Below are 27,413 nucleotides of genomic sequence, written 5' to 3' on the forward strand. Positions count from 1 at the left end.
TTTATTGGTTTTAATATATATTAATGACTTACCAGTCTATATTCACAAAGATGCAAAGCTAGTTCTTTTTCCTGATGATACAAGCATGGGACTCACACCCAACAAACAAGCTGGGGAAATTGTAAATAATACCTTTCAGAAAATTATTAAGTGGTTCTCTGCAAATGGACTCTCTTTAATATCAGATAATTGGAATGCCATGTAAGAATATCAGCAATGTAGGAAAAGACAGAGTGCTACTTACCATTAAGAAGACACATTAAGTTGGAAACAGGCACCATTAAAAGACACTTACACAAAGCTTTTAGCCTCAGTCAGAGAGATACATGCACTGTTTGTACACATAAGCAAGCACACCTCACACACACATGACCACCAACTCCGGCAGCTCAAGCCAGAAAGCAATCCATCTTTTCCTACATTGTGGGACTCTCATTAAATTTTGATTAAACACTGCATATACAGTTTTGTACAATAAATGGCACAAGACCATTGATAAATATAGCGTTTGAATGGACATCTGCAGCTAAGGAAAAATATTTCAAATATTTGGACTTGTGCATTGATGAGAGATTGAATTGGAAGAAAGACATAATTTTTGAGTTCAGCTACTTATGCTATTAGGGTTATTGCAAATTTTGGCAATGTAGTAAATTAGCTTACTATGACTATTTTCATTCCCGACTTTTGTATGGAATCATATTTTGGGGTAATTCATCATTAAGGGTAAAATTATTCACTGCCCAAAAGCATGTAATCAGAATAATAGCTGGAGCCCAGCGAATGAGGCTTATCTTCACCACTTTGAGTTAAATCTAACTTTGGCACAGAAGGGGTTGAATTATACTGCCACGAAAATCTTTGATCACCTACAAAATAGCATCAAAAGTCTAAAAGCCAGCCAGCTAAAACTTAAAAACAAATCATAATCATGTCTGAATGACAACTCCTTGTACTTGGTAGATGAATGTTTAGCTATAAAATAGTAATCTTAAAAAAAACCTCTTAAATTACAGCATGTAAAGAAACCTTTTGTTAAATTGACATGTTACACATCATTATGAAAAGTCATATTCATGAACTATGGAAAAATTATTAATCTAATCTGCCTGCAACTCTCCACAGCCATACTATCTTATTTCAAAAACTCCTGCAAAGTTAGTGTTACTCCTCTCCATCTCCATTTTAAGGTTTCCTACACTTCCTGAATTTTAGCTGTGTTGTCACATTCGAGGTTCCGATATTCTGATATTTTGACCATGCCTGCAGTGAAGGTAACAACACTTCGACATATTTTATGATGTCCTCTGCTAGCATGTACTGGGGTGTCATTGAATAATTTAAATTCTTGCATTGTCAGTGATCTGCAGTGATGGATTCGCCACTATCCAAGATGTATCCGGTTTGGGCAGAGCATTTCCTTTCTCTGGAGTGAGTATGATAAACTGCTTCATTTGGTGGTTTTATACTGATTGTTTCACATGCAGGTTTGTCTATGTGTTGGTCCAAGTACATTGCCAATAACTCGGATGCCAGCCATAGATATTTCCCTATTCGAGTGCTGTTGAAAAAATCTATTGTACCACATAGGTGCTGGATTCTTTCCCTAAGTAGTAGATGTATTGCAAGTTTATAGAAGTTATTTGCTTTTATTGTTCTAAAGTGTGATGGCAGCAAAAGAAATTTTAGTATGATGTCATCTCATCAGAAAGATGAGATCCTCAAACAGTTTCTCCTTTGTCTTCCTCTGCTACTTCTACGTACACATATGAATATAAACTTCCTGCCCCTACAGATCACTAATATATGAGTAGGTGCATAGGTTTTGACATTCAGTGTACATTCAAATAAAATCCTGTTGGGTATTAAACCGAATCATAATGTTAAAAACAACAATGAGGCAAAATTGAAATTTTGACTATCTTTACAGTATTCCTCTTTAGGATGACAAAACTGCTGAATTTATTGATACTGATACTGGAGTACGCACTTTTAAGTGCATGAGACTATGTTTTGTACAGCTAATTTATTTTTTATTTTTTTTTTAATCTGAATTTTGTCTGGGCTTCTGTTTCAGTGCCAGGAGCACCACCTAGTGATGTTCAGTGCACAGCATTGTCCTCACAGAGAATTTTAGTGCTGTGGTCTAGTCCTCCAGAATCTGCTATCAATGGAATACTGAAGGGTTACAAAGTACTCTACCGCTCACTGGCAGACTTTGAAGGTAAAAAAAAAAGTTGTTTTATAAACTAGAGCTATTCTTTCTACACTCCTGGAAATTGAAATAAGAACACCGTGAATTCATTGTCCCAGGAAGGGGAAACTTTATTGACACATTCCTGGGGTCAGATACATCACATGATCACACTGACAGACCCACAGGCACATAGACACAGGCAACAGAGCATGCACAATGTCGGCACTAGTACAGTGTATATCCACCTTTCGCAGCAATGCAGGTTGCTATTCTCCCATGGAGACGATCGTAGAGATGCTGGATGTAGTCCTGTGGAACAGCTTGCCATGCCATTTCCACCTGGCGCCTCAGTTGGACCAGCGTTCGTGCTGGACGTGCAGACCGCATGAGACGACGCTTCATCCAGTCCCAAACATGCTCAATGGGGGACAGATCCGGAGATCTTGCTGGCCAGGGTAGTTGACTTACACCTTCAGAGCACGTTGGGTGGCACGGGATACATGCGGACGTGCATTGTCCTGTTGGAACAGCAAGTTCCCTTGCCGGTCTAGGAATGGTAGAACGATGGGTTCGATGATGGTTTGGATGTACCGTGCACTGTTCAGTGTCCCCTCGACAATCACCAGTGGTGTACGGCCAGTGTAGGAGATCGCTCCCCACACCATGATGCCGGGTGTTGGCCCTGTGTGCCTCGGTCGTATGCAGTCCTGATTGTGGCGCTCACCTGCACGGCGCCAAACACGCATACGACCATCATTGGCACCAAGGCAGAAGCGACTCTCATCGCTGAAGACGACACGTCTCCATTCGTCCCTCCATTCACGCCTGTCGCGACACCACTGAAGGCGGGCTGCACGATGTTGGGGCGTGAGCGGAAGACGGCCTAACGGTGTGCGGGACCGTAGCCCAGCTTCATGGAGACGGTTGCGAATGGTCCTCGCCGATACCCCAGGAGCAACAGTGTCCCTAATTTGCTGGGAAGTGGCGGTGCGGTCCCCTACGGCACTGCGTAGGATCCTACGGTCTTGGCGTGCATCCGTGCGTCGCTGCGGTCCGGTCCCAGGTCGACGGGCACGTGCACCTTCCGCCGACCACTGGCGACAACATCGATGTACTGTGGAGACCTCACGCCCCACGTGTTGAGCAATTCGGCGGTACGTCCACCCGACCTTCCGCATGCCCACTATACGCCCTCGCTCAAAGTCCGTCAACTGCACATACGGTTCACGTCCACGCTGTCGCGGCATGCTACCAGTGTTAAAGACTGCGATGGAGCTCCGTATGCCACGGCAAACTGGCTGACACTGACGGCGGCGGTGCACAAATGCTGCGCAGCTAGCGCCATTCAACGGCCAACACCGCGGTTCCTGGTGTGTCCGCTGTGCCGTGCGTGTGATCATTGCTTGTACAGCCCTCTCGCAGTGTCCGGAGCAAGTATGGTGGGTCTGACACACCGGTGTCAATGTGTTCTTTTTTCCATTTCCAGGAGTGTATAATTTTAACCCTCCTTTTAATGTGTATGCTAATTCCAACAGTATTGTGTAGTAATTAAACAACATAAAATATAATGCTTCTAAAGAACAAGATTCTTGGATTTCGTTCTGCTCATGTATATGAGTACTATTCTGAGGATCTTCTTTTTCTCTTATTTCTTCATTTTCCAATTTAGGTTGATAAAGAAATTTCCCCATGTGCTCTTTTACCCCCAATTACCCTATCCATCTGCAAATCTGTAACCATCTCTAGTTTGTACCTGTTCTGTAGACCTGTCCATTTGTGACATAGTAAACTGTGGAATTCTTGTAATTGTGTTTTTCGATGTGTTCCAAGTCACAACAAGTGCAAATGAGCAAATGCAGGAATATTTTCTTCTAGGAACTGTAGATAATGATGACCAAAGTTAAAGGAAAAGAATGATGGCAGACATGAGCAACTGTAACAGAGGTTAGGATATGATGGCAGTGTGTACGGTAAAAGCAGACTCCCTCATGCATGATTGATAACTGAATATTTTTGTTACTTGTCTTCTCAAAAATTTTCAGAAAGGCAGTGAATGATAAAGTGGTTGCTTATTTCTTGTAGCACAGGTTCTCGACTGATTCACAGTTTAGTTTTAGAAGTTTGTCTTCAGTCATTCTAGAATGAGGTAATGGATTGTGGCTTTGTCACATCTCTCTGTTGTTCTCTGTTTTGCCAGAGGGAGGAAATAAAGTTTTGTAGAGCTACTGATTGTGTTGCTTTCTTTTGATATTTTTCCATGTATCAAGCCAAGTAGTAAGTAAATGTGTTGTGACAGTGCCACGACATTCAAAAGTGCCGCTACGTTAGTACGCGAACACGGCGATATAGGCGCTCCGCAGCTCGGCCGAGCGCGGGAGCGCCACCTGGTTATGAACGGCGCCGGCCGCATGTCACGGCAGGGCAGTCGAATGACAGATACGGAGTTAGTAACATGTAACCCGCTAGTGTTTCTACTTTTGTATATCCACGCACTTTATTAGTGATTAAAGGTTATAACACTTTTTGGCGACGAGGATGGGATATTTTTTTTCCTGCGTTGTGGACTTGTGTGTTCGTGTCGGGGCAGACATGGAACAGCTTATGCAAGCGCTTATTGAACAACAAACACAGCTGACGGCTGCTATTCAGGCGTTGTCGACGTCGCTTACTCATCGTCTGTCTTCCTCTTCTCCGCCTCCGTTCCCTCCTTATGACGAGGCCGCTGAAGACTGGGAGGATTATGAGAAGCATTTGCGGCAACACTTCTTGGCTTTCGGCGTTGTCGACGCTCCTATGTGTAAGTCGTTATTTCTATCTTGGATTTCCCCACGGATCTATCAGCTGCTATCTCAGTTAGCCCCTCTGCGGGAACCTGCCTCTCTGTCCTTCCAAGAAATGTGTGACTTATTGTCTAACTATTACCGAAAAAACACCCATGTCGTTGCTGCCCGCGTGGCGTTCTACCGGTGTCGTAAACAGCCCCATCAATCTTACCGGGCTTGGGCGGCCGAACTACACGGTCTGAGTCGGAAATGTCAGTTTGTCACGGACACTCATCATGAGTCTTACGCTGATTCAATGGTTAGGGACGCTATTTTACGGCTTGCTCCTGATAAAGAAGTTCGGCAACGTGCCTTACAATTGCCAAACCCGTCGTTGTCGGAAGTTCTCAGCATCGCTCAATCGTTTGAAGTGTCTCACGCTGCTGGTGCGCAAATCGACGCGTGGTGTGATGTAGGCGCTGTACAAACCACTTTCGACGCAGACAATGTGCCTGTTTTGCAGGGAAACGACGATGTGGCGGCGGTGCACTCGCGTCAACAACGTCGCGTTGGGCCGCCACGCTCGCAGCGAAAACAGCAACCACAGAAGCAGGTTCGTTCCGCCCTTCCTTCTTGTCCACGCTGTTTCGTACAGCATGACAGAGCCGCGTGTCCAAAACGTTGGGCCACGTGTAATTCATGTAGGAAAAAAGACCACATTGCTTCTGTGTGTCAGTCCCCTAAAGTTCCTGTCGACGAGGACAAGGCATCGGACATGGATGTTAACTGTGTGCTTCCTCAAACAAATAAGTTGTTTGTTACTGTTCGTGTTCTGGATAAAGACGTTCGCATGCAAGTGGACACTGGCTCTGCAGTAACTCTCATTAATTCTCGCACGTATTTGGAGTTGGGCTCCCCTCCCTTGTCTCCAGTTACGCGAAATCTGCGAACTTATAATAAGCAGAAAATTCCTATAGTTGGCCAGTTTGATGTTTCCACTGCCTACAAGTCTGTTGTTCGGCCCCTCACATTTTATGTGGTGGATCATGCGGGCACGGAAAACCTGTTCGGTTATGACGCTTTCCAGTTGTTCGGGTTTTCCATTGATGATGATGTGCACCTCATATCTGAGGACATTCCTTATCAACAGCTGGATGGCTTGTGTTCTGAATTCTCGTCCGTGTTCTCTGCTGGTCTGGGTCGGGCCAAGGATTTTGAAGCCCACATTACTCTTAAACCTACGGCTCGCCCTAAGTTTTTCCGGGCACGCCCTATTCCGATGGCATTGCGTGCGCCTGTCAAAGCTGAGATAGACAGGTTAACAGCTTCGCGGATTCTCCTTCCTGTTACCTCCAGCGAGTGGGCATCGCCCATCGTGGTGGTTTCTAAACCTAACGGGAGTCTGCGATTGTGTGGTGATTTTAAAGCCACTGTCAACGCTCAAAGCCTCATTGACACTTATCCTCTTCCCCGTCCTGAGGAGTTATTTACCAAGCTCGCTGGGGGCCAGTTCTTTTCCAAACTTGACTTATCGGAGGCGTACCATCAGTTGCCGTTGGATGCATCTTCCAAGGAATTTCTCGTCATCAACACTCCTTGTGGGTTGTATCAGTACCAGCGGTTACCATTTGGCGTCGCTAGCGCGCCGGCCATTTTTCAGCGGTTTTTGGAACAGCTTACGGCTTCCGTTCCCGGCTGCATCAACTACCTGGATGACATTGTTGTCACGGGGGCCTCCACTGAGGAGCACCTTCGCAATTTGCGTTCACTGTTTCGGGTTCTGCATTCAGCAGGGTTGAAGTGCAATTGGCCAAGTCTCAGTTCTTCCAACCCTCCATTGTGTATCTTGGTTTCCACTTGTCCCGTGAGGGTATACGTCCTCTACGACAGCACGTTGCGGCCATTACCGCTCTACCCCAGCTGTCTACGGTCAAAGAACTTCAGGCGTTTCTAGGCAAGGTTGCTTATTATCACAAATTCATTCCCTCCGTGGCGGCGGTGGCTCATCCTCTGCATCAGCTGTTACGCAAAAACGTTCCTTTCTGTTGGTCCGCCGAGTGTGAGTGGGCTTTTGTCCGCCTGAAGGCTCATTTGCAGTCAGCACCTTGTCTTGCCACATTCCGTCCGGGTCAGCACTTGGTTCTGGCGACTGACGCGTCACAGTATGGCCTAGGGGCTGTTCTCGCCCATCGGTATGAGGATGGGTCGGAACGACCCATCGCCTACGCTTCCAAGACCCTCAACGATGCCCAACGGCGTTACTCTCAAATAGAAAAGGAGGCGCTCGCTATCATTTATGCTCTGAAAAAGTTCAGCGTTTTTTTGTATGGTTCTAAGTTTCACCTAATCACCAACCACAAGCCGCTGGTCTCTCTGTTCAGCCCCTCAGCGTCGCTTCCGGATAAGGCAGCTCACCGCCTGCAACGTTGGGCCTTATACTTGTCTCGTTTTTACTGTGAGATTCACTATCGCCCCACAGCCCAGCACGCCAACGCTGACGCGTTGTCGCGTTTGCCGATGGGCCCCGACCCGGTTTTCGATCGAGATGAACTCCTCTGTTTCCACATTGATGAGGAAGAACGTCGTTCGGTCAAGGGTTTCCCACTTACAGGTTCGCAGGTCGCGTCAGCTACTGCGCGGGACCCGGTCCTGCGTCAGGTGATCGGTTTTGTTCAGCGGGGTTGGCCGGACAGGACCAAGGGCTGGGCGTCGGATCCCCTTCACAACTACCATGCCTTGCGCCTTCGTCTGTCTGTTCGTGAGGGTGTTGTTCTTCTGGCCACGGATGGCGCATCTCCACGGGTTGTGGTGCCCGCCTCTCTTCGCAAAGATGTTCTCAAACTATTGCATGAGGGCCATTGGGGGATTTCTCGGACTAAGTCCCTGGCCCGCAGGCACGTTTATTGGCCCGGTATTGATTCGGACATCGCCCACATGGTCGCTGCGTGTGATCAGTGTGTTCAACAACTGGCTGCGCCTCGTACTCTGCCCTCTCCGTGGCCTGATCCGGCGCAGCCGTGGGAACGGATGCACGCTGACTTTGCCGGCCCCTTCCTCGGCACTTATTGGCTACTTTTGATTGACGCCTTCTCGAAGTTTCCGTTTGTTGTTCGATGTCCGTCGCCCACCACTGCGGCAACGACGCTGGCTTTGTCAAAAATCTTTGCGCTAGAAGGTCTTCCTTCCACTATTGTCACGGACAATGGCCCTCAGTTCTCTTCGCAGGCCTTCCGTGATTTTTGTACTGGACAAGAGATTCATCATGTTACAGCACCGCCCTTCCATCCGCAATCGAATGGGGAGGTCGAGCGCCTTGTCCGCACTTTCAAAAGCCAAATGAAAAAATTCCTTAGTGATTTTTCCACAGATGACGCTCTGTTGCAATTTCTGAGTTCTTATCACTTCACGCCTCTGGGTGATCGCAGCCCTGCGGAACTCTTGCATGGCCGCCAACCGTGCACCCTATTGCATCTGCTTCACCCTGTCAGGCCTTGTACTGTGTCCCCTAGTGCGGGAAAATACCCGGTGGGCGCCGACGTGTGGGCACGGGGGTATGGATCTCGCCCTAAATGGATTCCAGGGGTGGTCCAGGCTCTTCGCGGCCGCCGGCTTTGTGAAATACGTACGGACGACGGCATGGTTGTTCGCCATTACGACCAGATGCGCCCACGAGTGGTGGCCACGCCGGTACCACCGCCCCTTCTTTCGTCTCCACCAGCCCGAGAAGCCAGTCCTGTCGCTGCTGCTGATCTTCCGGGCGTGTTGCTGCCGCCGCCGTCGCTACCGCTTCCGAGTACGCCGGAACCGGCCCCAGTCGTGACGCCGCCTTCTCCGGGACCCATCTCGCTGGAGCACACCCCCAGGTCCACGACACCTATGGATGCTGCTCCGGAGTTTTAACCCATCATCTCGTCCAGGAGGCACGTTCCACGCGCAAGCTTCCGTCCTGGACATTTTCGACCATACTCTCGTGTTTCTCCGCGGGATCTTCTCGGGACCTCCCAAGAGGCCATGGATGTCTCCGCAATGTCCGTGTCCCCACGGAAGTGAGAGTTTTTTTTTTCAAGGGGGGAAAAGTGTTGTGACAGTGCCACGACATTCAAAAGTGCCGCTACGTTAGTACGCGAACACGGCGATAGAGGCGCTCCGCAGCTCGGCCGAGCGCGGGAGCGCCACCTGGTTATGAACGGCGCCGGCCGCATGTCACGGCAGGGCAGTCGAATGACAGATACGGAGTTAGTAACATGTAACCCGCTAGTGTTTCTACTTTTGTATATCCACGCACTTTATTAGTGATTAAAGGTTATAACAAAATGTTTCACTCTAAAGAGGATCTCAGCCATTGCTTCAGTTGATATTGCTAAAACATGGAAATTTCATCAGTGGTGGAAGGCTCAGTCAGACATTGTCCCAGAAAAACATGATTACATATTTTTTAACTAGTGGTCATTTTCTTCAATATCCTAATAATGATGTAATGTGGGGGGGAAAAAAAGAATAGAGTGCAGATCTAAGACTTACAGTGTTGGATCATCATTTCATGTAGTCCTGACATAACTTCTTCCAATTAGTCTCTTCTTAGTCTACTGAATAATAGTACAGAGTTATTAGCTCTTTGTGGACCAAAAGTTAAAAGGGAATAATGCATTCATAAATTTGGAATGAATTGATCAAACTTTTATTTGTTACTACAAATTTATTTTTGTTTCATATTGACCAACTGTGGCCATGTTCAAGCTTCAATTAATTTTCTTTTTTTGTTGTTACATGTTACAAGTTCTTCCAGTATTCCCCCCCCCCCCCCCCCCCCCCCCCCCTGCATATAACTTTCTTTCTTCTATCCATAACGATCTTGTGTTCTCTGCCTTAGAATATGGCTGTTTCATATCTTTTCCTAGTGAAATTTATTAATTTTATTTACGATTCTTGTATATTATTTCCTTTGAGAATTTTCTTGGCCAATTTAATCCAGATGATACATGTAGTGAAGCAGTAACTGGAGTAAGTTATCTTGTGGTCAAATGTATACTTTATCACTAAGTAACCAAATTTGCATTAGGCAACCTTTTAGCAGTGGCCATTCATATGTACTGAAAATAGCTGGTTGATCATCAGGCCCACATAAAAGCCATAAAATAATTGAAAACATATTGATATTTGACTAAAATCATTTTTGGTATCAAGCCACATCATTATGAAACACTACAAAAAATGGCAATTTATGAAAAGGATAGGTAGGGGAAATGAGTAGCAATTTATCTTTTTCACAATGTTGTCATTATTCCATCTTGGATTTTCCATTGTTTAAAATACTGATGTTTTGATCATACTTGCAATGGTCCTCTTCAGGATGAAATATTGATATTTCAGCTGTTTTTAGTGTTTCATAATGGTTTGGCCTTCCTCTTCTCTTCTGCGTCACTTCAAAGATGTTCAAAATGTTGGTATTTTCTTTGTTTTTAGTTTTTCATAACAAGGTGGCCTAATACACAAAATGATTTTTTTTTTTTTCAAATTGAAACTGACCATGGAAGTCTGTTGACTTATATAGTTGATAATAGTAATTGATTAGGCACCTTTCCATTGTAGCACTGCATTTAATAAGATGAAATATACTAGAGCAGGACATGTTGGGTGTATGCATGTGACAAGTATTTCATATCAAAGGGCTCAAAGAAGGAGCTGAACATGAATTGTCCAGAGTATTTCATAGGTTGAGTGGGCAGGAGGCTGCTACTTTGGGAGAGGTAGGAAGGGTTTTGGGAGGATATTGTTCATTTTAACACATGTTGAGAGACATAAAGCCTTAGTGGATGGACGATTTGGTGTAGAAGGTATGGTAGTTGTTGTTAGCACTAACTAATTTAATGTTCTGCCTTGTTTTCATTTTATTTTAATAGACTTTACAACTTGCATCAGACTATGGAAAAAAAGTGGTCAAGACAGAACATTATTTTAATTAGTGATACTGTGATTGTGGATTTGTGTAATGATTTTATGTTGTTTATTGAAAAAGCTATAGCCAGATATACTTTTGGTTATTATTTCTTGAGTCATAGTATGGAATAAGATGTTAATTCTAAGTAAGTTCTATTGGTGTTTTTCTGGAGGGCCCATTATCAGAACATAGCCCAAGTTCATAAGTATACAGTATCCCTTTTCCTGTGTCATTCTTTCTTTCATTGAGCTCTTTTATGATGAATTTGGTTTGAAGGTATTTAAAAGAAAAGAGGTCAATAAATTTGTCATTTGCTATGCTTTTGTGGTGAACTTCTCCCCATTGTCCCTTTTGTGGACTGCCCCTTTTTTATGTGCCTGATCTTTCTAACTGGTTTGTGACCAGCTAGTAACTTCCGTTCGCTAGTTTTGAATTCATCATTTGCATATTTTTGTAAGGCTGGAAAACTAGTATTGCCAAGAGTGTTATTTAATCTGAGCTCTGTATCTGTGTGTGTTCTGTATCTGTTTTCTGTAGTGCTTTAATGATTCTAAGAAAATACGTATTTTCTTTTTCTGTATTGCTGCCCAAAGAATTTATTGTATAAATTTTTATATAATTATGTACTCAAATTTCTGTATATGCTATAAGATTATCAGATTGTATTTGGAAAAAACTGACACGTTCTACGTCCTTGTGAATCCAACACAGTTGGACCTATGGAACACGAAATAAATCAAAGCAAATCAATCTCATATTGCTTACTTAGCTACCTTACGTGGAACCTAGAAAGAAACTGTCAAAGACTGTTTCATTGGAATCATCAGCATTTTCTTAAAGTGTCACTGTAAGAAGTAAGTTAAAGTCAAACATTAATGACACCAGTTCTTTGTGGATGTTGTTTTATGATAGAAAATTGATGCTGAAATCTCCATGAATAGTGGTACTGCTGTTCTTCGTAGAGAATTTTATTGGGCAGATTCTTCTTTTGCAGAGATATTTAAAAAGTATGATATCAGATCCAGGATGCATGGTATGTCTGTGGTGCTACACATCCTCCATTTAAATTTGCCATATAATGTTCCTTGCAGAAGTGTCCATTGTGTTGCATTGATTCTTGAAGACAAAGAGAGAGATGTTTTTTATTTTGATTACCATTAAATCCCCCCCAATGAACCATGGACCTTGCCGTTGGTGGGGATGCTTTCATGCCTCAGTGATACAGATAGCCGTACCGTAGGTGCAACCACAACGGAGGGGTATCTGTTGAGAGGCCAGACAAATGTGTGGTTCCTGAAGAGGGGCAGCAGCCTTTTCAGTAGTTGCAGGGGCAACAGTCTGGATGATTGACTGATCTGGCCTTGTAACACTAACCAAAACAGCCTTGCTGTGCTGGTACTGCGAATGGTTGAAAGCAAGGGGAAACTACAGCCGTAATTTTTCCCAAGGGCATGCAGCTTTACTGTATGGTTAATGATGATGGCGTCCGCTTGGGTAAAATATTCTGGAGGTAAAATAGTCCCCCATTCAGATCTCTGGGGAGGGACTACTCAGGAGGACGTCGTTATCAGGAGAAAGAAAACTGGCGTTCTATGGATCGGAGCGTGGAATGTCAGATCCCTTAATTGGGCAGGTAGGTTAGAAAATTTAAAAAGGGAAATGGACAGGTTAAAGTTAGATATAGTGGGAATTAGTGACGCTACTACAAACAGCATAGTGAATGCATTATTGTGGCCAAGATAGACCCAAAGCCCATGCCTACTACAGTAGCACAAGTTTGTATGCTAACTAGCTCTGCAGATGACGAAGAAATTGAAGAAATCTATGACAAAATAAAAGAAATTATTCAGATAGTGAAGGGAGATGAAAATTTAATAGTCATGGCTGACTGGAATTCGGTAGTAGGAAATGGGAGAGAATGAAACGTAGTAGGTGAATACTGATTTGGGGTAAGAAATGAAAGAGGAAGCCGCCTGGTAGAATTTTGCACAGAGCACAACTTAATCATAGCTAACACTTGGATCAAGAATCATAAAAGAAGGTTGTATACATGGAAGAATCCTGGAGATACTGACAGATTTCAGATAGATTATATAATGGTAAGACATCATTTAGGAACCAGGTTTTAAATTGTAAGACATTTCCAGGAGCAGATGTGGAGTCTGACCACAATCTATTGGCTATGAACTGTAGATTAAAACTGAAGAAACTGCAAAAAGGTGGGATTTAAGGAGATGGGATCTGGATAAACTGACTAAACCAGGGGTTGTACAGAGTTTCAGGGAGAGCATAAGGGAACAAATGGCAGGAATGGGGGAAAGAAATACAGTAGAAGAAGAATGGGTGGCTTTGAGGGATGAAGTAGTGGAGGCAGCAAAGGATCAAGTAGTTAAAAAGATGAGGGCTAGTAGATATCCTTGGGTAACAGAAGAAATAATGAATTTAATTTATGGATGGAGAAAATATAAAAATGCAGTAAATGAAGCAGGCAAAAAGGAATACAAACGTCTCAAAAATGAGATCAACAGGAAGTGCAAAATGGCTAAGCAGGGATGGCTAGAGGATAAATGTAAGGATGTAGAGGCTTATCTCACTAGGGGTAAGATAGATACCGCCTACAGGAAAATTAAAGAGAACTTTGGAGAAAAGAGAACCACTTGTATGAATATTAAGAACTCAGATGGAAACCCAGTTCTAAGCATAGAAGGGAAAGCAGAAAGGTGGAAGGAATATATAGAGGGTCTATACAAGGGCGATGTACTTGAGGACAATATTATGGAAATGGAAGAGGATGTAGATGAAGATGAAATGGGAGATATGATACTGCGTGAAGAGTTTGACAGAGCACTGAAAGACCTGAGTCGAAACAAGGCCCCTGGAGTAGACAACATTCCATTAGAACTACTGACGGCCTTGGGATAGCCAGTCCTGTCAAAACTCTACAATCTGGTGAGCAAGATGTATGAGACAGGCGAAATACCCTCAGACTTCAAGAAGAATATAATAATTCCAATCCCAAAGAAAGCAGGTGTTGACAGATGTGAAAATTACCGAACTATCAGTTTAATAAGTCACGGCTGCAAAATACTAATGCGAATTCTTTACAGACAAATGGGAAAACTAGTAGAAGCCGACCTAGGGGAAGATAAGTTTGGATTCCGTAGAAATATTGGAACACGTGAGGCAATACTGACCCTACGACTTATCTTAGAAGCTAGATTAAGGAAAGGCAAACCTACGTTTCTAGCATTTGTAGACTTACAGAAAGCTTTTGACAATGTTGACTGGAATACTCTCTTTCAAATTCTGAAGGTGGCAGGGTAAAATATAGGGAGCGAAAGGCTACTTACAATTTGTATAGAAACCAAATGGCAGTTATAAGAGTTGAGGGGCGTGAAAGGGAAGCAGTGGTTGGGAAGGGAGTGAGACAGGGTTGTAGCCTCTCCCTGATGTTATTCAATATGTATATTGAGCAAGCAGTGAAGGAAACAAAAGACAAATTTGGAGTAGGTATTAAAATCCATGGAGAAGAAATAAAAACTTTGAGGTTCGCCGATGACATTGTAATTCTGTCAGAGATAGCAAAGGACTTAGAAGAGCAGTTGAATGGAATGGATAGTGTCTTGAAAGGAGGATATAAGATGAACATCAACAAAAGCAAAACGAGGATAATGGAATGTAGTCGAATTAAGTCGAGTGATGCTGAGGCTATTAGAGTAGGAAATGAAACACTTAAAGTAGTAAAAGAGTTTTGCTATTTGGTGAACAAGATAACTGATGATGGTCGAAGTAGAGAGGATATAAAATGTAGATTGGCAATTGGAAGGAAAGCATTTCTGAAAAAGAGAAATTTGTTAACATCGAGTATAGATTTAAGTGTCAGGAAGTCGCTTCTGAAAGTATTTGTATGCACTGTAGCCATGTATGGAAGTGAAACGTGGATGATAAATAGTTTAGACAAGAAGAGAATAAAAGCTTTGAAAATGTGGTGCTACAGAAGAATGCTGAAGATTGGCTGGGTATATCACATAACTAATGAGGAGGTGTTGAAGAGGATTGGGGAGAAGAGAAGTTTGTGGCACAACTTGACTAGAAGAAGGAATTGGTTGGTAGGACATGTTCTGAGGCATCAAGGGATCACCGATTTAGTATTGGAGGGCAGCATGGAGGGTAAAAATCGTAGAGGGAGACCAAGAGATGAATACACCAAGCGGATTCAGATGGATGTAGGTTGCAGTAGGTACTGGGATATGAAGAAGCTCGCACAGGATAGAGTAGCATGGAGAGCTGCATCAAACCAGTCTCAGGACTGAAGACCACAACAACAACAACAACAACAACATACCATTAAATTATGGTGATATAATAATTACAGGCCATAGTCTCAATATTTGATGTCATGTAAAAGATACATTGGGAATTTTGTGAACTGTATGAAATATTTGATGGCTCAGTTGGTTGTAATAATTATTTTGGGTGGATCTGTGCAAATTGTTTGTCCCTGCAACACTGGAATGCATTTGTCAATCTTCTCTAGAAAAATGGCAGGGTTTACACTCAAATGCACAACACATCACAAATGAAACAGCACATTTATTTTAACATACATGCAGAACACCTTTTACAATACATCATTACAAGAAGACAACAATGGGGTCTCAACAATCTACACACTGATACCACTGCTAGTCCTTGACCCCATGAACCTCTAATGAGTTTTCCTTATCAGGTTGTCAATTGGCGTTGTCAGACAGTCAGCATATTCTTCTCACTTGCAGTATATTCCAAACCTACATTGTTGGATTCCATCTCCTCTTGTATGAAGAAAATGTTTGAATTGATTTGCTTGGTTCTTTCTGAAGCATCACAATTTTTGGCAAGTTTCTTTGCATCTTTATTATCAATGAAAATCTTTCTACGATGGGACATAAAACAATCTTGACCAATCTCACTGAGAAAATTGTTCATACGCTTTGTGTCTCTTACGGATTCACCCAGTGCAAAGAAACTCTTCTTCAGTGATGCAACACTTTGTTGTTTTCTGCTACTCCAGCTTATAGGCACACTTCCAAAATCTTTCAAGTAACCACTAAAGGATTTTTAGTGATATGGATCAACTCTCCAGTCTGCATTGGTATACAATCTTGTGGTAAGCAAGTGCATCATTTTCTGTACCTTGTAAATAATGTAGTGGGCATTTGATGTCAAGCCAGTGCTCCTCACTTGGATTGCTGCTGAACTTGCTCAAATAAGTCACTGGATATGTTACAAATAAGCCACAGGATATGCTACATCTGGTCTTGCACTAGTTGCCAAGTATAGAAGGCTTCCAGTTGTGATTCTGTATATTGATCCATCCTGTTCCTCAGGCTTATCTTCATCTGTCACATTTAGTAGCTTTACATTCATGATGAGAGGTGTTTTCACAGGTTTGCAGTTTTCCATTTGGAATTCTTTTAAGCTTTCTTTTGTATACTCTGTTTGGTCTAAAATCAATGTTCCACCTTCTCTCATGTCTCAAACTTACTGGACATCATGGTACCTTAAGAGCTCTTACCTCAGATTCAGTGCTTTCCTTTATTAGACTTTTCTTGCTATACAGCATTTCATCATCCACATACGTAGTTACTATGAGTACATACTCAAGGTCATAGTAAATACGTGAGTCAGTTACGTACTGCAGCATCCCTTGTTCACACAGGAACTTGTTGAGTATATCATTCCATCTGCTGAAAGACTGATGCAATCCATAGATTTACTTTTCAGACATGCAGATCCATTTTTCATTGTTCAGTTTCTTGTGATCTGATATTCCACTGAATTTTCTTCATAGTTTGCCAGTGACATCAGTGAAACCTATAGGTAATCTCACATAAACTTCATGTGTGGTGAAAATGTCCAGGTTTGGTTTTGCATTAGGTTTTCCAGTTCTTCTGACACTAATTTGTTTTTATCATCAACTGACATGGCTTCCTCTACACTTCATGGATCTTTTTCCTCTTGTTGTCTCCTTTTCAACTGCTCACACCTTCTTCTTTTCATTATGACTTGTGTATCAGCTGTTTCATTGGTTTGACTTGTCTCTCAGAATGTGTTCTGTAGATTTCATTTATTGTAGGTGCACTTAGTTTACTATTATTATCATGTGTTATAGAGTAATCATTCTCAGCTCTCTCATCCTCCCATTCAGTCACCTTTTCTACATCAATATGTTTGGAGCTCACACATGTTCCTAAATCTTCATTTTGTTTAATGTCAGATGCTTTTCCTGTTTCCACAACATCTACATTATGTGATGCTCCTTCATCATTTGCAGTGGTTATGGTCCTTGGATCAATTACTTTTGCAACACCTTTATTCAATTTTATGGGAAAGACATTTTCATGAAATACAACATCTCTGGTAATTGTTATATTTCCCGTTTCTGGATTTTCCACAGCCTGTAGGCTTTCATGAGTTCTGAATATCCAGCTATTACAAGAATTTGCCCTTTTGGTTCAAATTGGCCGTAGTAGGTTGTTCATTTTTGCCCATGCACAACATCTGAATAATTTCAGATGATTGATATTTGGTGCTGCTTGTCCATATCATTCTTTGAAGGGACATCCTTTGACATTTTCTGTTGTCAGGCATCTATTTTATAAGAATTGGTCATTGCTATTGCTTTTCTCCAGCAATTTTGTGAAATTTCACTCTCAAAAAGCGTGCATCACACAGTATATGAAAAGGTCTGATTAAACAATGCTGCTTCACCATAGTGTTGACATGTGCCAAGAATGGTCAGCTGCCTCTGAATTCATTCATTTTGCAGATATGCTTCTAATTCTTGACTCATACCTTTGCCTCTGTTGTCCATTGTATGAATGTAGAATTCCTGTTTTTTTTTTCTGTTGGAAATTTTCTGCATACACTTTGTATTCTTTGAATGACTGAAATACTTCCCTTTTGACTTTTAGCAAACATGTTACTGCATATCATGAACAATCATCAACTAATATGAAAACATATTTCACTCTACTGTGAGATTGTGGGCCAGAGACACTCATTATGTTGCTGTGTATCAAACATAGAGGTTCCTGTTGCTGAGGATCAGTGATCATGGGCCCATAACCTGTAACCTGCACATAAAAGCAGCAAACCATTGTGAAGTTTATGGCAGAGCATATCCCCCACTGTACCATTTATTAAGGCTTTTTCATGTTCCATTCACATACTCAGTGTTGGAACAATGATTGTTTACATGCCTCGGTGTTTGCTGTAATTAATCTAATCTTATCCTCATGATCCCAATGTGAGCAATACATAGGGGGCTGTACTACATTCCTAGAGTAATCAATGAAACCCAGTTTTTGAAACTTTGTAAGTTGGCTTTCCCAGTATAGATTATGTCTACCCTGAAGAGTCTGCCAGTTCTGTTTCTTCAGCATCTCTGTGACACTATCCCATTGATCACACAAACCTGTCAGCTTTTGTGCTCCCCTTCTCTGTGTATGTTCAGTGTCACCTGTTAGTACTATGTGGTATGGGTCCCACACACTTGAACAATATTTTAGAATGGGTCACATGAGTGATTTGTAAGTAAGCTCCTTTTTACACTTATTGAATTTCCGGAGTATTCTATGAATAAACCAAAGTCTGTCACCTACTTTACGCACGACTGAGCCTATGGTATCATTCCATTTCATGTCCCTACAAATAGTTACACCAGGTATTTGTATGAGGTGCCTGATTCTAATTGTAGTTCATTGCTGTTATGGGAATAAGATACTATTTATTTTTATTTTGTGAAGTGCATAATTTTTTGTGCTAAACATCAGCTTTCATAGGCAAAGCATGTACCTTCAGCTCATATTGACCTATGCAGAGTCATTAATCGATGTGCATCATTGTAAGCAGGAACCACAAGCTTCATTCTGTTTTGTGTGCTTATGAAAACTGATGTATCAGGCTTGTGCATAACCTCATTTGTCAGTGTATACTTTTGGAAATTTAAAGACCAGTAACATAAGTTTCACATTGAAGGACTGTCAGCTATCAATTCTTAAATCTTAATAAGTAACAGCATATGAAAATACCCATTCTTCTTTTAAAGTATGGCCTGATAGAGCATAATATCTGTAACTAGTTTTTTTACAAATCTGGACTTATTAACCTTAACTGTGAAATATTCCAGTAATTTTTAACATTTTGTTGAAATTTTATTTCCAGACTTCTCACATCCTGTGGAACAAATAACAAGAGACAATAAATTGGAATTAGCTAATCTTGATCGATTCTGTAACTACAGTATAGAAGTTTGTGCGTTTACCAACAAAGGTGATGGTGTTAAAAGCCGGCCAATATTTTGTAGGACGTTGGAGGATGGTATGGCATATGTTAGTTTTCACAACAGTTATACATTCACCAAGATATTTCTTTTTAAATTTTATAAACAATTCCTGATGCAAGTAAAACAATTTCCTGCATCAGTCATTTTTTATAAGACTAAGCATTTAGTTGGTTCACACCATCATCATCATCATCATCATCATCATCAGTGTAATATTACGCAGTTATATTCCTGATAGTACTCACTGATGAAACCTCATGCTCAGTGAAGAATGCATTCAGCACCTAGCAATGTGCAACATCTGTTTTAAATTTTCATTTAGCTAAAAAGAAGAAACATAACCTGTTGTCCACTTCATCTGCTGCTGCAAAAACATGTCTATGCTTCTCACTAATACTAGGGATATAACTGCGTAATCTTATAGTTATGGTGTTGACCATTCAGTGCTTAATGATATAATAAATAAATGATTGACATAAAAACTGTTTTATTTGTGTTTAAATATTAGCTACGGACCTCATGATGCTATGCTATTATTAGACAGCAATTCTTGCCGTAAATGGTAGATAACAAAGTGAAGCTTTCAAACCTGGTAGAGACTGAGCAAATGTCTGTCTGTTGTATGACAAGTGATCAGAATATTGTCAAGTTCACTTACATAATATAGAATTTCAGTAATATTTTGTTCAACAAGCTACTGTAATATGATGGGGGCACTAGCCACATCAGAAGGCAACCTATTATTTTTGATGAAGATAGAATGGTGTTTGCAAGACTAATACCTTCAGCAAATCTTCATCAAGAGCCAACTGTAAATATGTCTCTGCAACATTGATTTTGGAGAACAGTTTACCTCTTTAATGTTTGGAAAAGATTTAATCTGTAACAAGGCAAAGGTTATGAATCAATGTCCACTTGAGCACTAATGGTTTCCTTAAAGTCTCCACACAACTCTTGAGAGCTCCCAGGTTTCCTGACCACTACTAACAGTGAAGCCCACTGACTGTTGAAGTGGGTGGCAAGAACTTGTTGGTGTTCTAGTTCATTTAGTTCCATCTTAATCCCATCCTTAACAGTCAACAGACTTGAATGGGTATTATAAAGTCTAGGACTTGCTTCCCACTTTAAGACAATGTATATCTGATAGTTAACTACTTTGTCCAATCCAGGCCCAGGCAGTGGTGAAACTGAAGTGTATCAATGGCAGCACAGGGTAATGACAAGCTGAAGGAAAGCACTGCATGGAGTAATGAAAATTCAAAAGTGGGGTATGCATTGAGGCCAAATATGTTCTCACCTGAAGGATCTGCCACAACCAATGATGTCATTGTCTGCGATACATGATCATATGACACACACACACACACACACACACAAGTATTAAGACTGGTTTATAACTGAGACCAGAAAGAAAGATCACTAGACTGTCTTACACTGTTGCCAGTAATTATGAAATTTTAGGCGTTGGCTGGGGTGGTCTAGTGCCTGCTGTCCTGCAGCATACTTTTGCATTGTGGCCTCTACATAAACATTTATAGCACTTGTCCTCAAAATGCAGACATTCCAGAGAAAACCAGTTTGAGGAAATTGGAAACAAAGAGAATTGCTGCAAACAATACCTGGTATGAGCCTGGAATTGCGGAGAAAATGAAGAGATGGCTACTGGTGAAGAGAACTTGTTTACCACTTCAGAATCTGTGACTGAAATCTGCTGCACTGTATCACATAGCTCTTGGCCACCTGTGAAATATCAAGACTACCTGAAGATGGTGACAAGTCTGTTTGCTGAAATATCATGTAGTAATTAAAACATGAGGAAACCAGTCATCCAAGAATTCCACAAGTTATAAATATGCTGGGAAACCAGATCACATATCTGCCAAAATGTTTGTTGTAACACTTGTATTATTTTAAATGCATGCTCAACTCGCAACACTTCAGCCAGGGAGAAGACAGTCCTCCTTATCTAGGGCTAAACAAATCACTATATCATGATGTAAGCTTATTCCTGTATGGTTCACCACACTCACATGTGAATTTACATTTCTGACACAACATCTGCACATCCACAGTCCAAGATGCATAACTTACAGCAGCTGACTTGTGATGATGTAAGAATCCTAGCTTTTCTGCTACCACCTGTAATTTATTGTAAAGTGCTCAGATAATAAAGTGAATATATCAGATAACAGTAACACCAAAGAATCAGACAGTGAAACTAACTTTGGAACCAGTTAATGTAGCTGACGGTTCCTAGAAGGCAAAAAGTTCCCTCAGCAATCTGATATAGAGCAGTACCTCAGAGAGAACCACCATGATGGATCCTCAACAAAGAAAACTACATGCTGTACTCCCAACTGGCTGTTTTGAACACAAAGACATTGTCCTGAAGTGGGTAGATCACATTACATGTATGATCAGCAATGCTGTTGATGCATCTGTCACAAAGTCCTGAGGCTAGGTTTAGAGGCAGCATGTATTATGATGAAACAATGAGTGTCACTCCACAATTAGGCTCAGGTATGTGGCTTTGAAACAGTTCAATTGCAAACCATCTGCTGATAAGAGAATAATCAGACAAGCAATGTCAAATGCTGTTTTAATTTATTTCTCATTGTCAGTCAGCTTTTAAAAAAAATTTAAAATATTTATTCTAACAGTCTCAGTTGCAATTTGTCACACATGATAACTAGTTTCAATCACCTAAACATCATCTTCAGATCTGATTAATCACCAGTTGTGAAAAGTTAGATTTTTTAAAATAAATGAACAGTCAACAAACAACTGGGAGAATATCAGGGTGGCTTTTGGAAAGGAAAGATACTGTGCAGAACAGATTTTTAGCTTAAAGTCAATAATTCACCATAGAATGTTAACCAGCAAACCAATAATAGTGTCATTTATTGATTTCAAGAATGCATTTGATTGTATAGACAGAGAAACACTAGATAAGGTCATTAGAGAATTTGGCGTTAAATCAAAATTAGAAAACATAATTTGTGAAACACTAACAGGTACAACATCTGAAGTCAAATTTATGGGAAAAGTATCTCAGCCATTTGAAATAAAAACTGGTGTTAGACTAGGTGATGGTTTATCACCTTAACTGTTTAATTGTGTTCTAGAAAAAATTGTAAGGATCTGAAATTTGAAGCCAAAAAATCAGAAAATTGAAGCAATCACTCTGGGAAGGAAAACAAATGCTTGACTTTTGCAGATGATTTTGCAATACTTTCAGAAAACCTGACAGAAGCAATTATTCAAATAAACCTTCTGGAAAAAATAGCGAACAGAACTGGTCTCAAAATTTCAGCTGAAAACACAAAATTCATGACAAATATAAAATAATGCACCAAAATTCATGGAAACACAAATAGGTAAAATAGAGTGAGTAAATGAATTTAAATATCTTCGAGAAACTATACAACAGAATGGACTAGAAAAATCTGCAATAGATGTAAGAATTAACAAAATGGAAAGAGCATATGGTCTTGACCAAAAATATTTACAACAAGAAATGTATATCTAGAAAAACAAAACTAAAACACTACACCACAGTGGTACAACGAGAATGTTTATATTGATCTGAATGCCTAATAATGAACTATAAGATGGACAAACTCAAGGCACTGGAAAGATGGATTATTAGAAAAACAATGGGCACAATAAAAAATGCAGGTGGTTGGAAAATAAGAAGTAATGAGGAGATCTATAAAAATATAGAGAAAATATCTAAAGTAGTGGCCAAATGAAGATTAACCTTTTATGTGCACTTCTACTGAATGGATGGAAATAGACTAACAAAACAAATACTCCTATTATCTGGAAAAAGAAATCGACAGTAGTATGGATTACAGAAGTAAGGAAAGATGTAGAAAGAAACGACATCAAAGAATCAGAAATAGCAGAAAGAAACCATTTTAAAAATAAAATACTAAATTTGGAAGGCTTTAAAAGCAGAAGAAATAAAAAATTTGGAACAAAATGGACAGAAGAAAGGAAGAGACTTCATGGGGAGAAAATGAGGGAATACTGGGAAAATAGGAAACAATAACAAAGGAAGAAGAGGAACTGAAGTTGTCGACATGATCCTAGTTGGTCAATACGATTGTTGTTAAAAAAAATAGCAGATTTGTAACATGAGTCAGTGGGTCCATCATTTTATTTTACAGCTAATGACTGTGTTGTTTTATAAAAAAAATTGGCTTTTGACAACTCATTATTAATCACATCTAAAGATGATCATTATGTTATTAAAACTAGATATCTTGCATGACAGACTGCAACAGAGACTGTTCGAATAAATATTTTAAAAACTGTAGAGTGGTAACATCTGTCGTAACACATTACCAGAACTTTTAAAAATTCCTTATACTAAATTTTAGTTGCTAACATGAACTGAATTTTACCCAAAAAAATTTGAATTTTCACATTTTTTGCACTATTTCAGTGCTTGAAACTGTCTGGAGTACAGCCTTGATTTCTTGCATTTTATGAGCAGCGCTCTGTCACTGCTTCCATACATTTTTGAGACAAGGACTGAATCACAGATCATAAGTGAGTGAAACATGACTTAACCCTTTAACTGCTGTGGACATGTTAATGCACATGCCTTTGTACCTGTCCCTGTGTGCTCTGAACGTGTTTACACTCACCACCAGTCCTTCTACCTGGTACTCTGAATGTGTCTACACGTAGACACGTTCAGAGTACCAGGTAGAAGGACTAGTGGCACAGGTAAACACATCCAGAGCACACAGGGACAGGTACAAAGGCATGTGCTGCACACATTAACATGTCTAGAGCATTTAAAGGGTTAATATTTGAAGACTAATACAACTTACATTTTATTCATAACATTTTTTCCAAATACATAAAGACTAAATGCAAATAAATACAAGATTTTCAAGATACAAGTAACCATTGTGATACTGCTAAATACTGATAAATTGCCCCAAACATAAATTATCTGTGCACCATGAACATAAATTAAGGATGACATTTAGAGTGCTGTGAGTCACAGCAGACTTTTATCTTTCTTTTTTTGTCTTTTTTTAAGTGAAACTGAGCTGAAAATAGGAATGAGTGTGACCTAATATTGGTATATTTTGATGAGTGCCATATTTAATTAGTTTTTGAAATGGAGGAGAGGAAAACTGATAGTGAACTGGCAGTTGCAATTGTGACTTTAGAATGTTCTCGTACTGGTAGACTGAAAACTGCACTAACAAAAAATTTTTGGTCTAATGGTTGAAGTGGAATCTTTATTGCTTTGTCAGTGTGATTTCTAAATACAACCAACAGTGGTTCAGAATTCTCATGTAGAAAGAGAAGGGATATAACTATGCAGAATGGAAGATAAGAGTGACACATAATAACTGCAACATTTTGCTTTCCCTCATTTTTATTCTTCAGTGAGACTAATGCAAGATTTTCCTTGAGTAGTATTCATCTTTCCACAAGTGGTGTATTCTTGAAGAGAACCATATAGCAGAGATAACACTGAACAATACAGACTGATCATTGGAATTGTTGTGTTTAACCCTCCTTCAGGCATGCCAAAAAAGAGAAGAGATTAGGTACATGGACTATGGGAGTAGTCTAATTTCAGAAATAAATTTAAATTTTTGTTTTAGTTTTTTTTTCCTACCTCCCCGACAGGAATCTAGTATGTCTGAGACATACCTTATCCTGTCTGGAGTGGGATGAAATGTTATCTCCTGGACATGTTTATATTGATACTAGGTCAGTGGTCACAATGTTCTGGCTTTTGAGTGTCTGCAACATAGCTCTCCACTGCAGGTGTATAAGCATCAACATGTAGGCAAGGGATTAGTGTGGCACTCATGTCTTTCCATCATGTGTGTGTGGTAAATATGAAAATGTAAACTATGATGACATTGTTACCAAATGCGTCTGAACAGGTCTGCAGTGCTGTTATTCTTTTCTCGGCTGCTGAAGGAGAAACACTGTTAGACATTCATTGAGGAATGAAGAATGTGTATATGACAGCATAGCCGGCCAAAGTGGCTGTGCAGTTAAAGGCGCTGCAGTCTGGAACCGCAAGACCGCTACGGTCGCAGGTTTGAATCCTGCCTCGGGCATGGATGTTTGTGATGTCCTTAGGATAGTTAGGTTTAACTAGTTCTAACTTCTAGGGGACTAGTGACCTCAGCAGTTGAGTCCCATAGTGCCCAGAGCTATATTTTGACAGCATACCTGTCAGAAACCACCATTGTGAAATGATGTGCAAAGTTCCATGCTGGTCACAGTTTGACACAAGATGCTGGTCGATCTGGGAGGCCACCCTCATCCATTACGCACAACAACAATGAGTATATTGTTGTTGATGCAATTAGGGTAGCTGGCACACTTACCTCTACATCACTGTACATACTTTGCAAGCCACTCTATGGTGTGTGGTGGAAGTTACCCTATACCACTACTAGTCATTTCCTTTTATATTCCACTCACAAAAAGAATATGGGAAAAACAGCTGTCTGTATACCTCCATATGAGCCCTAATATCTCTAATTTTATCTTCATCATCCTTATGTGAAATGTACATTGGCATCAATAGAATTGTAATCATACATGCTGTAGCAAAAGGTCTCAACATCAGTCTCAATAATGTGCAACACACTTACCAGCAGGAGATAGGCTGCTGTAAGGTCTGCACCCAGTGGATACCTCAGGCATTGAATGCCTAACAAAAAGCAAACCAGATGGCTGTTTGCCTGACACGCCTGATGCATTTCAATGTTGAAGGCAACACATTCCTTTAGCATGTTGTTGCAGGTAATGAAAATTGGTCCCACCACTGGTAACTGGAATCTAAAGGCTTGACAGTGCAGTGGTTTCATCCATCATCCCCTTGTCCCAAGAAGTTCAAGAGCCAGCCATCTGCAGGAAAGGTGGTGCTCACCCTGGTCATTGATTGCCAGGTCGCACTGCTTATTGATTTCAAGGAACCTGGTTTCTCCATCACTGGAGAATGGTACTGCACAATGCTGGAGAAATTATGGTGTGCAAGTAACTTGAAATGTCCAGGAAAACTGTGTCAGTGTGTGGTGCTGCTTTATGATGATGCTTGTCCCAAACCACAGCCAACTCAAATGTGAGAGCACCCACTCTATAGTCTTGAACTCTCACCATGTGATTATTGTGCATTTCATACCTTAAAAAGGCCTTGAGCTGTTGACAATTCATGCTGGACAAGAATGTGCAGCAGGCAGTTACAGTCTTCTCCACATAGTAGGACATGGTGTTTTACAACCTGGTGCTTTGGTGGGAAGATTGCCTCAGTGATCATGGCAATTTTGCCTGATTTGCATGCTGACTCTGAACTGTACAGCTGTTGAATGGAAACTTTTTGATCACCTCGTATACTGACTGATTTTTGGGCCATGAATTTTACTCATAATGATGTGTTTCTAAACATTTACCAGGCTGACATGGCAGCTAGTTGCAGCATTAGAGCTGCGCTGAATGGGGCAAGCAGAGAAAGGGAAAAGACTGTGCAGGTGAGTTGGGGAGACAGAAGGTGTTCATGACACTGGAATGGGAGGAGGGAAGAGGATGGGGGCATGTGGGTGAGCAAGGGGCTAGCAAAGGTTGAGGTCAGGAGGTTTACTCGAATGAATGATATTTTGCAGGAAAAGTTCCAAACAGTGCAATTCTGAAAAGCTAAATGGTGATTATAAGACTTCAGGTGATACAGGCTGTGAGTCACTGAAGTCAAGTGCTCCACATCAATTGGCATGCTCAGTACCTGTGTGGTTCAGACAGGTGTTGGTCAGTTTTTCCATGGCTGTTCAAGCAGGTAGAGAGCTTGTTAGTGGGCAAGCCCCAAAGAAGTGTGATAGGACCACTATTATTTGCCATATACCTAAATGATTTGGTGGGTGGGTGGGTGGTTTGGAAGGTAGGAGACGAACTACTGGCAGAATTAAAGCTGTGAGGACAGGACGTGAGTCGTGATTGGGTAGCTCAGTTGGTAGAGCACTTGCCCGTGAAAGGCAAATTTCCCAAGTTCAAGTCTCGGTCTGGCACACAATTTTAATCTGCCAGGAAGTTTCAATCTGTGGTTGTTTGCTGAGAATGCTGAAGTGTACGGGAAGGTGTCAAAGGTGAGCAACTGTAGGATGATACAAGATGACTTTGACAAAATTTCTAGTTTGTGCAGTG

At 41.1% G+C, this 27,413-nt stretch overlaps 1 protein-coding gene across 1 annotated transcript in view; it reads left to right on the plus strand.

Moving 5' to 3' along the window:
- LOC126471337 (Down syndrome cell adhesion molecule-like protein Dscam2) overlaps window positions 1–27,413 on the plus strand; it is a 198,623-nt gene that overhangs the window by 23,366 nt on the left and 147,844 nt on the right. The window contains exons 3-4 of the mRNA XM_050099458.1: window positions 2,078–2,224; window positions 19,106–19,261. Coding sequence (XP_049955415.1) covers window positions 2,078–2,224; window positions 19,106–19,261 — 303 coding nt within the window. The remainder of the gene's footprint in view (window positions 1–2,077; window positions 2,225–19,105; window positions 19,262–27,413) is intronic.

Source organism: Schistocerca serialis, chromosome 3 (assembly GCF_023864345.2).
Source record: "Schistocerca serialis cubense isolate TAMUIC-IGC-003099 chromosome 3, iqSchSeri2.2, whole genome shotgun sequence".
NCBI classification, from domain to species: Eukaryota; Metazoa; Arthropoda; class Insecta; order Orthoptera; family Acrididae; genus Schistocerca; species Schistocerca serialis.